Source organism: Carya illinoinensis, chromosome 3, assembly GCF_018687715.1.
Source record: "Carya illinoinensis cultivar Pawnee chromosome 3, C.illinoinensisPawnee_v1, whole genome shotgun sequence".
Classification (NCBI taxonomy): domain Eukaryota; kingdom Viridiplantae; phylum Streptophyta; class Magnoliopsida; order Fagales; family Juglandaceae; genus Carya; species Carya illinoinensis.
Window position 1 is genome coordinate 18,727,826 of NC_056754.1, and position 12,830 is coordinate 18,740,655.

At 36.4% G+C, this 12,830-nt stretch overlaps 1 protein-coding gene across 1 annotated transcript; it reads left to right on the top strand.

Moving 5' to 3' along the window:
• Positions 1-5,468: 5,468 nt before the first annotated feature.
• On the top strand, positions 5,469-10,925 carry LOC122303625 (probable mitochondrial adenine nucleotide transporter BTL3). Its single transcript, XM_043115481.1, has 4 exons — positions 5,469-6,295; positions 6,752-7,055; positions 8,495-8,962; positions 10,609-10,925. Exons 1-4 carry the CDS (start codon positions 5,829-5,831, stop codon positions 10,681-10,683), a joined length of 1,314 nt encoding a protein of 437 aa, XP_042971415.1. The 5' UTR covers positions 5,469-5,828; the 3' UTR covers positions 10,684-10,925.
• Positions 10,926-12,830: the final 1,905 nt, after the last annotated feature.

Genomic DNA, 12,830 nt, shown 5'->3' on the forward strand with positions numbered 1-12,830 from the left:
TGCATGATTTCTCGGTGTGCTGTAGTGTGGAACGAGGCTCCTGAATCTAACACCCAAGATTCAATTTGATTGTCGACTGAAAGAAGTAAGGCATCTTGGAGATCTTCTGTTGTGGCATTAACAGAGTCATGCTCATTCTTCTCTTTGCTTCCTTGCAATTATTTTTGTAGTGGCCAGTCTTGCCACAATTCCAGCACTGTACTTGTTTTCCGGACCTAGATTTACTTCTGCCTCTTCGGGACTTTGATCTGCCCCGATTTGAACTTCTACTAGCTCCTCCACCTCTCGTCTCGAGGTTTAAGGCAGAACTGGAAGTTGATGCTTCTCCTGTATCTCTTCTGCGAACTTCCTCGCTAAGAATATGGTCTCGGATTTCTTGATACTTCATCTTTGTTTTGCCATAAGAATTGCTAATAGCTGTTCTCATGGCCTCCCAGCTTTTTGACAATTGAGCCAGAGCAATCAGTGCACGTACTTCATCATCAAATTCAATCCCCACTGAAGCTAATTGATTGATGATGGTGTTGAACTCATTTAGATGCTGAATAACTGGAGTTCCTTCTGCCATTCTCAAGTACCCAAAGTCTGTACCGTCAAATTTCTCGATACCAGCACCTTTAGCTTCTTCTCCAGCCATAACTTTACAAATGAGTTCAAATTTAAACAAATAAAGATCACCGCTGCGTCCGAAACACTCGAATTAACTGGAAACGAGTCCGGAATGATCCAAATAGTTTGTAAGCACTATTTGATCTTCGCGATAGAACTCCAATTGGCGTGATCTAGCCCAAAATGATCTGCAACACGTGGATGGTTCAGATCCAATGTACTGATGCCGAATCTCAAATTTTCGACCGTACGGATGAGTCCAAAATGATCCAAATAGTTGGAAACCACTATTTGATCGTCGAAATCGGACTCCGAATGGCTTAGATCTAGCCAAAAACATATCTGAAAAAAGGGACGGTTCTGATCTGTCTGGCGCGTGAGATACACGCGCTGTACAGTGCGCGTGGGCAAGCGCGTGGCGCGTGAGATACACGCGCCTACAGTCTGTGCGCATGGGGGAGCGTGAGGCGCGTGTGTTACACGCGCCGAACCTCTCTAGGGCGCGCGTGGGGCACGTGAGCACGTGTGGTGCATGCGTCTTCAACCTCTGGAGAGCGTGGGTTGCAGCAGATGCACGCGCCGATCTTCTAGGGGCGCGTGTAGCCTCGTCCGACCTCCGTTTTCGATTCCGTTTGCGGCAACGGATTCGTCTCGACGCGAGGAACACCGTGGAGTTGTCAAAAATTGATTTTGAACAACTTGAATTTTTGGACAGCTCGAACCGGTGCTCTGATACCAGTTGTTGGGAGCTGTTCTGACACAGAGACGATTCTAAATAAAGGAGGGACGAAATTTAACTTGGTTCGACAATTGCCTACGTCCACAGCTGCTGTAATTTCACTATGAAAATAAATTTTACAGAAAAATTTTCTCTCTGCTCACCCACTCTCTTCCTCTCTTCTTTCTCTCTTCTGCGCTCCTTTGCTGCACACTCCACATACTTAAGCTCTCCTATTTATAGGAGAGCAGATCAGTACTATGCGGCAATTTGCTGCATGATTTTAGGGAGGTGGGGAGGTGCCTAACAAAAGCACCGAACAGTGCCTTCGGTGCCTAATATGCCAAAATAGTAAACGGTGAGCCATGCACCGTTTACTTCTTTGTCTCCATCTGCAACAATTGGGCATCCTGAGCATGTTAAGGCAGGGCCCATGGCATGCCCGTGGGGCTGCTGTGGGGCTGTCAAGTCTTGTCTCGACATGGCTGGTGGCTTGGTCATGGGCCACAAAACATGGAGTCCTACCAGAGAGGCAATGGACGAGGGCACACAACTGTCCAGAGCAAAGAAATGCAGGAAAGAAAAAAGAAAAGTGTTTTGGAGATATACAATTGTTCCCAAATATAGGAAATTTCTGTACACACCGTAAACTCTTATCTACATTTTAGAGATTGGGATGAAGTGAGATTTTTATTAAAAATCTTAAAACTTTCTTCAAATTATAGGGATAATTGAGAGATGCAGATGCGAATATGAATGCTCTTGCAGATATGGAGTTGATGGACTTCCAAATTCCAATGCCGAATGAGGAAATATAACACCACCGTAAAACTTGAGCTTTGGGCCTATGTCATAGGCTCCAAACTCCTTTATTTCTTTTTCGTTGTTTTGTCAGTGGTCTCATCCAATCTTCATGTAAGGTAGAGCCTAGAAGACGAACTCTTTTAAAAAAAAAAAAAAAACTATGGAATCTTATAATGTGATATTAGTTTTGAATTATTATATTTATTGTTTTTTAAAAAATAAAAGTCACAATTGATAGACGAGATGAAAATGAGATAGAGACAATAGCATATAACATATCTCTTAAAATATTTCTATAATGTGGATGCTTAGAATCTTGGACTGTCATGGGCATGACAAAGATAAGATCGTCATGTGTCCATTTGCCAACTGAAGTCTAGGCGAAAGCAATTGAAGGAGGGAACATATTCTAGGAACAAATCGACTGACTTTATTTATATGTAAAAATGTTTGGATTGCATGTTATATATATATTTGCCCTTTTTCCATTTTTTAAGCGCGGGAAATTGACTTCTCTCTTTTTAACTTTTGAATGGAACCACGACATTATATTTAGGATTATGCTAATTTGACCGTTACTCATTTCTCTTTCTTAAACATTTTCAAATATTAAAAAAATTATATACAAATTCATTAGTAATACTTTTTTAAAATATTTATTTAAAAAACAAAGAAAAATTAAAATATACTAACCGTCAAACCTAAGAGACAAACTAACATTTTTCTTATATTTCTAATTTATATATGTGAAATGTGCAAAAAGAAAATGGATATGCTAGGGTGACGCTTTTCTTTTTATTTCATGTAATGTATTTGCATGTTGAGAAAGAATCTATTTCTTTTGTACTCGAAGTTATTGCTTAATTCCCAAAATATTTAAATTTTCACGTTACCCCTAAACTATCACCTATTTTGCAATTTGTTCCGTTCATACATAGTATCAATGTGATTTATGGATGAATGTTCAAGCCACATATTTAAACGTGGTCTATCATAATATGCTAGACTACTATTAGCGACACTCTTTGCAGTCGCAGGATATGGAACCGGTACATAACCTTTCACACATAGTTAAAGGTTGTGCGCTAGTAAGATAAATATGTTAAGTTAGGTAATTCAAAACAAGTAATGCATGGTATAACATACGTATGAATGATCATGATTTTAAATTCTTAGCATGAAATATTTTATGATGAGTTTTTTACTTAATTTTTGACTCATTTTAGTTTGTTTTTATGATTTCAAAATCACCTCAAGTTAGAATATTTATGAAAGTAGAACTACAGTGCATGACTTAATCTAGGGAGGTGTGACAGTGGCCTATATAATATATAAATATTTTAAGTTATGATTTTTTATAACACAGAATTCAAGAAATTTTAATAAATATTTCCACACACTCTCATTTATGATTTTAGTATTTTAATATAAAATGATTTCATTTATTTTAAGAAATCTTTGTATTTGGCGCTTCCTTCAAAATAATATAATATATTTTAAGCCAAGTTCAATAATAGCACTCAGGCTTCCAAAAAATTTCAAAAGTAATTTTATTCTTAACCAGAAAAGTAAGGTGTTACGTTACATTTGTATATTGTGAAATAAGTTATAAAATAATCATAAAAGAGTTGTAGTAAATTAATTACATTACTTAAAATATATTAAACAAAGTATTATCATAAAATACAAGGTAAGAAACAAAGTATTTGACAAAAATAAAATATATAAATGCCTCTCAAAGAAATTCTTTGATATATAAATCTGATAATTTTTAGAGAAGCTGAGTCTACGCATAAATATTATAAAAAAAAAGTAACAAATTCATGTGGTAACGTGGTGTGATACAATATGTAGGACCTAATTTATGCCACCTATATATCAGAGAGAATTATTAAAAATATAAAGAGATTACGTAAAAATAAATTTAAAAATTAATATAACTTTATATGATTTATTAGATCTATTTTATTATATAAATAATTTTATAATCTGATGTATTATATTAAGAGTTTTGCTACACACAAATAAAATCGCGTATTAACCTGCATATCAATACTGATGATTTCATATTCAAAATTTAAATTAGTACTGTTTTTAATAAAATTTATTTTTTGACCAATCACATTAGATTAGTGTATAGATTAATGCACGATTGTACTTACAACTAGACTTTTTCTTATATTAAATCATATTATTTTATGGGTTTAATTTTATATAATTATTTTGAAGAAGTGCAAAGCCACAAAAGGGAGTCTATAAAAGTATCTCACATAGGGGTGCTCTTGCCTTCCCCACACCAATGCCGGGGGGTGGGGGCGAATATCTCATCCACCCTGCCCTTGCTCACTTCAAGAGTACTGATGCTCCATTAAACCTAAAAATTATTTATTTTTGGGTCTAAAAATATCTTTTTAGATCCAAATTATTATATAATTTAAATCTTAAATTAAAATTTATATATATAACAACAATTTAATAACTGATAACATAAAAACTATGTTATCAATTTTTAAATTTATTAGATTTGTTCACAAAAGTGTGAGAATTGTTCAGAAGATTGCACATTGGATTGACCTCCTAGGCTAACTTTATATAGAATCCCAAAGTCATACAAGAATCATACTTGAGCAATAAGCCTTAGAGGCCAATACAATGTAAAATCTTCTAAACAAGTCTTACACTCTTATGAATAACTCTAACAAATTATAATATACATTTATATATATATATAATTTGTAAAATATAAATATATAAATATAAATATATATTTATAAATGTAAAAAGTGGGTGGCGGTGGGGTGGGGCGGGGCATCTAGCAGACGAGGGCGCCCACCCCTAATCTCACAAACTAACTTAGATTCATATGATCCGTTAGATTTATTTTATATTAAAAGTAAATTTATAATCTGACAAACTAAATTAAAACACATTAGTTTGTAAGATTATTTTTTAACAAGATCTAAAGTTTTTCATTATTTTGTATAGTATTTATTAGTTTATAACAAGTAGCTAGACGGTCTCGTCACTATAGATGAGCATTCCCCATATGTTTAAATCACTTCACCATCACTTTAAAACCTATTAAAATGAGATTAAATAGAAATTGAAAGTTGAATAAATAATTTTTTTAATATTATTTTTAATTTAAAATTTAGAAAAATTAAATTATTTATAAAATTTTGTATGAAAATCTAAAATTAAAAAATATGCTAAGCATACTTATCTTAAAATTGTACGTAGTATTATTTATAATAATTATAGAAGATAAATAAGATAATTTTAACTGTGTGACCAAAATCAGACCTTACTTCTATCCAATTGCAAAGCGAAAACACTTTAAAGTGCACTCGTACTCTTAAACCCAGGTCAAAAAATTGCGAGTGAAGCAAAGGGCGGCACCACCTACTCCCCAACCACAACCCGATGAAAAACTCCAGGCGACCGTGAGGCCATGGAATTGGAAACCAATCACTATCGATTCCATTCTAATTCCTGCTGTCCCTCTCTCTTCCCAAATCTGGTTCCATTCTCTCGTGCTCTTCAAGCTTTTCTTCCCATTCCTCCTTTTTCTTCCTCCTCCACTCTCTCCAACTACCCCTTAAATACCCGATGCTGCTGCTGAAATCCAAACACCATTTCTATCTGCTCAACCAAATCCCGAAACCTCTGTCTGTACCGCCGCTTTCACCGCTTTGCAATGCACGGTTCCGACCGCTGGCTCACCCACCTGATCAAATCCGAGCCTTCCGATTCGTTCCTCCTCCACGGACTCGGAGGATTGTTCCTTGACCACGGCACCATTCCTCCTTCGTTTGTGTCGCTGATTCCGCCTAAGAGTTGCTCGGATTCTGTTTCGGGTTTGATCTCGGTTCCTCGGAGTCGCCGGAAGGTGGTCAGGTTTGAGGCTTCGCGGCGGGGAAAGAGAATCTCCGGCCATTTCTTGTCGGTGAGCTTGTCAATAAATGGAGACGGTAATGGGGACGATGGGTATGTTCAAGAATCAGGGGAAGTCCTGGGGCAAAATGGGAATAAAAGCCTGGAGGAAGAGGAGGCAATGTCGTATAAGGAGGAAGAGAAGATACGAACGGTTAAAGCTGGGGGATCAAATGCTATGAACGTGACCAAGCATCTCTGGGCTGGAGCTGTCTCTGCTATGGTTTCAAGGTTCCTTTTTTTTTTTTTCTTTTTTTTTTTAAATATTTGATTATCTCAATGCTACTGGAAACTGGTTGTGAATTTGTGCTCTTTTCGTTAGTAAACAGCACTTCCGATTAATGATAATTGGGATATGAATGTTTCTCTGTGTTCGCTGCATGCAAAACCTTACTCTCAGTTGAATGGCCATAAACTTCGGCTGATCTACAGCTGCAGCAACAATGTATCTTCTTCATAAAGGAAAACGATTTGGTTTGTAGGAAATTGTTGCGCAAAAAAGCGAAGAAAATGAATAATTAAAAATTTCAATTCTACGTTTCCGTCGGACCAGGACTTGTAATAGTAGGATCCTAATGCACTACTCCATAAGAATTTTAGTATTTTGTAAATCTGCCTTTTTAATTCCATCTGTATAATAATTCTGATGGTTTAAATTTTGTTGGTGCTCGCGTTATGCTGTATCAGGACCTTTGTTGCTCCCCTTGAGAGATTAAAGCTGGAATATATAGTTCGTGGTGAACAGAAGAACCTTTTTGAACTGATCACTAAAATTGCGGCTACTCAAGGGCTTCAAGGTTTCTGGAAAGGAAATTTTGTCAATATTCTTCGTACGGCACCCTTTAAGGCTATCCATTTCTATGCTTATGATACATATAGAAATCATCTGATGAAGTTGACTGGAAATGAGGAAACCACAAATTTTGAGAGGTTCATTGCCGGTGCTGCATCTGGAATTACTGCTACCTTGCTCTGCATACCAATGGATACTGTATGTGGCCATTGATCACTTATGTTTTTTGTTTTGTTAGCCTTGGCGTGACATGCTATTGTGACTTTACTTTTTGCCTAGAGAAAGTTTCCAACTCTCATACATATAAACCTTCACGTATCTGTATGTCTCTATTATGTAAATTCATGTGGGTTAAGACAGAATTGAAATAACCAAAATTTACTCAATTTGTGTTGTTTTTGTGTTGTGTAAAGAAGGATTAAACTCCACTTTTTTATTGCCCCGCCTGGATAGGCTCCATGGCCTAAATGCCACTGCATTATTGCAATCCTTTAAACCCCCCCTCCTGGGAAATCTTGTCATTTAGGTGGTTACTTGATACTAAACAGGGTTTGTTCTTCTACCAAATTTTTTTTTGGGTCGCATATCTATAAAACGACTTTATACATTGAGTGTTTTCGTGGCACGTCTAACTTTGATGCTGAGTACTGATGTATGATTGCGTTTGGTACCTAAAACCTGCACTTCATTCTGGCTTTTGAAAAATCTGTAATCTCCAGCCATTTTAAACCCTATAGTGTAGTTTTATTGCTCTCTTATTTTAAGATGGAGCACTGGACTTGCACCTTTGTTGTTCTTTATCCTCTAGTGCTTTAAAAGGGCCAGGGTACCTAACTTGGGGCAAGAGTAAGAACCACCGCAAATAGGTTTCTATCTAACACTGTTTCTTTGGTACTACGTTGTAACATAGCACTGGAATGAGGGGCTGGAGAGCGATGTGGACATTGCAGCTCCCTTAACTAATCTTAGTGGAATACTCTTGCTTGCAAGGGGTATAACTTTAGCCTATGAATGGAGTCATCAACTTACTTGCCAATAGACCCTAAGCCACTAATACTTTGGTGAATAATAGTTAAAATTTGATATAGTATGACCATTTCTAGCATTTCCTTGAGGTTTATTCTGACATCCATTTTTTTCATGGCCCATGATGAGTCTATCTGTCTATGAGATAATTGTAGCATTTCAATTGAGGATCTTATTTTTGTTTCATATTCATTTTAGTGGTTCACTATGTCATACATGACAAAGTTTTGATTTAATATTGTAATCTTAGGTTCTAGATTTGTTACAGCTAAATGGATTCAACTCAAATGCACATATAAATTATATTGAAATAAAATCAAGTATGCCATCTGGCATACAAATAAATATTACGCATGTTCATACAAGTCGATATAAAATGATATTTGGTTCTGACACGGGCATGTCTGTGAGTACCTCCACAAGATTTTGAGATATTGTTATGTAACCGATAGGTGTAGCTTTACATATTGATAATGCCGTCATAAATAATTAGCCTTCACTCTCTACACTGTTTTCAGTTTTAACCAATTTAGAATAATAATGCATGTGTAGGAATTACTTTCAGAGAGAGATAATTCATAGATCAAATCCTAAAATTTGAAATATTTCAGATCAGAACAAAGATGATAGCACCTGGTGGAGAAGCCTTGGGAGGTGTTATTGGTACTTTCCGCCACATGCTTTATACAGAAGGCTTCTTTTCTCTTTACAAGGGCTTAGTACCCTCCATTATAAGCATGGCCCCTTCAGGTGCAGTGTTCTATGGTGTTTATGACATGTTGAAATCAGCATATCTGCATTCACCAGAAGGGAGAAAAAGAATCCAAAACATGAAACAAGAAGGCGGGGAACTTAACGCTTTGGAACAGCTGGAGTTGGGTCCGACTAGAACATTATTGTATGGGGCAATTGCTGGTGCTTGTGCTGAAGCTGCTACTTATCCTTTTGAAGTTGTGAGGAGACAGCTTCAAATGCAAGTGCCGGAAACAAGGTTAAATGCCCTGGCAACTTGTGTAAAGATTGTTGAGAAAGGGGGTGTTCCTGCTCTTTATGCAGGATTGATTCCCAGCTTATTGCAGGTAATTTTTGAGTATTAGATGTCCTTAAATTGATAACTTGTTGTATGAATGCATTAGTAGACCATAAAGTTGAAGTAGATGCCCAGGTTTTCATTTGTTGTTCTGCATTTACATATTAGCGGTCAGCATATGGCACAACTTTCTTTTTTGATGATGGGGCAACCACCCCATGGCAGAGCTCTTAGGACTCACCTATGGAACCTAAACCCCCTGGAGACTAGCACAACAACCCATTGCCATGGCCTCCCACTTGAATCGCAGTTTGATCCCAAGGGGTATCGAACCTGTGACATGGCATGCACACAAGCTCGCCCTTACCACTTGGGCTATCCACGGATGGGTCAATGGCACAAATTGAAAGATGAAGTTTAAGGTAGTTTATACTGGTAAAAAAATAAAAATAAAAATAATAAATTAAAAAATTAAAAAAAAAAAAAACGAGAAAAAAGATGGTGACAGTTTATGATCCCCCTTCCCATCTGCTGTGTAATTTTTCTTTCCCAAGATTAAAGACTTGCTCGAAAAAATTTAGTATTTACATGGTCTGCATGTCACTTGACAAAAAGGTGAGCTTGCTAGTTTGTTCAGCTGGTTTAGCATTTATTTTCAGTATGTTGCAACTAGTTGATCTGCAACCGCTTCTATTTCCTAGGCAAGTTAATATAATATATACGGAAAAGTTTTACTTTAGTTTGAGATAGAGGTGTGGTGAGAAAAAAATAGAATTGAAGAAACTGAATTTATAATTCAATACCAATTTGAGTTATAGAGCCTATCACTGGTCCTGCCCCTCCAAGTAGAGCCATCATGTGGCTTGTCATTGGTCTTACAAAAAGGCCATTCATCTTGTTTGTGTGGCTGGCCATCGGTCTTACAAAAAGGTCTTTCATCCCGTTCATTTTTATTTTTCGGTTGGGTGACCTTCTCTGCCATTGGGCAAAAATACAGGGACCTCTTTTGTATAACGATCTCATCTTAACTGATTGTTTGCTGAACAGTCAACCAAGTAGGCCATCTCCGGTTGTGCCCCTCCAAGTAGAGCCATCATGTGGCTGGCCATCGGTCTTACAAAATGGACTTTTCATCTTTATTTTTCGTTGGGGCTACCTTCTCTGCCATTAGGCAAAAATACAGGGACCTCTTGTATAATGCTCTCTTCTAACCAATTGTTTGCCCTACAGTCACCTTCACGGTCAACACCTTTGTTTTTTCCTTCCACTCTCCTATATCCTCAAGTCAAAAACTTCACGAAGAGTTCAACATTACCAAGATTATGAAATTCTTCCTAACAAATAATAAAAAACTATACTCCATTCATCTGATATAAATCCACTCTGGGCTCAAACCCCAGAATTTAAAACCCTATCTACAACCGAACTTATTGTAGAAAACCCTGTGTCCTCTTTTTTTAATAGAAAACAACACATCCTACGGAACCAATATGTGAAACACTACCTCCAACCCCATAACCATGGGATATGATATAATTTGTCTCTTTATGCTTGTTTGTGGGCCTTTTAGTACTCTTCTTTTCTCCACAAAGATGTAAAAGTTTGATTTACTACTTTTTTGTGAAGCATATGATGAACTCAGTTTGTGATTTCAAGTTGCTAACACAATCTCATACTTCCGTCTTTGATTTTCAGGTTTTACCATCAGCTGCCATAAGCTATTTTGTCTACGAGTTCATGAAGATAGTTCTAAATGTCGAGTCCACTTAGACTGATAGAATTGCAAGCTTGCTCAAGTCCGTTGCAGAGCGCTTTGATAGATTTTGTTTTTCCTTTTTTAAAAAAAAAAAAGTGGGGAGGGGGTTGATGTTCAGAAAAAATGGGATTAATTTGGAGGAAAAGCGCTGATGTTTTCAGTTATGCCAGACGATGAGAATCTTTTAAATTTTCTATAGAAAAAATTTCGAACTGATGTTTTTTTGGGGGATAAAATTCAAATGTCTTCTGCTAAATTTTTGATCGTTAGCAAAGTATGTTGGACAGACCGAGCACAATCCGTTTTGCAACTTCTCCGATCCTCGTTTGTAATATGTGTGCATGCACTAAAAATGCAACTATGATTCAGTCTAAATTTCCAGTCTCGTTAGCTACCGCCATGCAGGTAACGTTTAGATAGATAAGGTAGTAGTTACGCTTAATTTTTCTAGATGGGAAACGATGGAGGCTGGAGGGTGCACCAATTACATTTTTCAGCGCTGGCCAAGCTTATACAACAGCAAAAGGTTGGCTTAGAGCATTCCCACCCGATGCCCTAAACCACTATTATTTCCAATTTTGAGGGAAAATTTAAGAAGAATTTGAAAACTCCTCTCTCATCTCATTTCCTAAATTAAGGTTTTGATTTAGGGGAGTTACAGTGGTTCATATTTGAAAAATCACTATACATCTCCAATCTCCCCTCCCATTCCTTTCGGGCTATTGGTTGTACGTGTTCCCCTCTCTCCACTCTTAGTTGCCCTCTCTCGCACCGTTTGCCACCATTGACGGTGGTTTCTCTTTATCGGCCCGCATATATAAAAGTTAACTCATCTCTTGCACAATTTTACACACTGAAGCCCCCCCTCCCATGGCTGGACTCTATCCTCTCTCGCACGATTTTAAACACTGCTCCTCTCCCATGGCTGAATTTGATAGATTTTTGAGTATAATTTTTCCTTATCTTTCTAACTTTGGCCACTGGAATATTAATGTGAACCCTTGAACTTATGACAATGTTCTAGGGTTTGAATAATGTTGGATATGTCCTTGACATTTTCACGGCAACTTTCTTGCTAAATTTGCCATGGCTTGTGCTCTATGTTACCTTTTTGACTTCTTAGAGCTATGCATCTTGATCTGCTTTGCTTTTTCAATCCGAGTGCTTGGTATTTTATTTTTCACTGCTTTAGGGTTTGAATGTTGGCTTAAGGAATCCCATATTTGATTTGATGCTATGAGACATTTTTTTTTTTTTTTTTTTTTTTTAATGTTTGAGGAAATTGTTTGTTCTTTGAGCTGCTGTGCTGTGAGCAATTTCAAAAAATTGTTTATTGTTGGGGCATGAACTTGTGCTGAGTTTGGAATTCTTGTTTGTGGTCTTCTATCAATAACTAACATATAGAGGTTTCCATGTTGTTGCAAGTTGTGCTTGCAGAATGTTTGAAACATATTGCATCAGTTAAACAAAATCACCGCTTTGTATGTTTTTCTAATTATAGCTTGCTTGAAATTCTCCAGTTCTGTTTGAAACTTTAAGAGGATATAATATTATTATGCATATTGTTCTAATCTTCATAAGATTCGTTCTTTTTCTCCCCATGTTAACCTATACATAGCCTTTGTACTAAACTGATTGAATGAATTTAATTCTACTAATTTAAATCTTTTTGAGTGGAATTAGAAAGATGGTTTTTTCTTTTTTTCTTTTTTGCTTAGTCGATTAATTTTCTTTGAATGGTATTGGAAATGGTGTTGGCAGAAATTATAATGTGTTTGAGTTGAGATTCATGGTTTGTTTTGCAACTATTTAGTTGGGTCGTGTTATTTTCTCAGGACTTGTGATCAATTTGTGCATTGACTTGTGATCAGTTTGTGCATGATTATTAGTTATAATGACATTGTGAGCTGGACTTACTTGTTTGAGCATGGACTTATTAATGATAAGTTTGTGAATTAGTTTGTTTGTGGTATCATTAATTATGATTACTCATTATTAATTATCATTATTAGTTGTATTGGTGGTATCTCTTCTATTGTTACCATGGACTTACTTGCTGTTGGTTTCAATTATCTAATTTGGACTAAATCAGTTGTTGTTATATTATATTCTACCTAATGTCTTTATATGCATTCATACACTGTTTGGTATTGATTTAGGC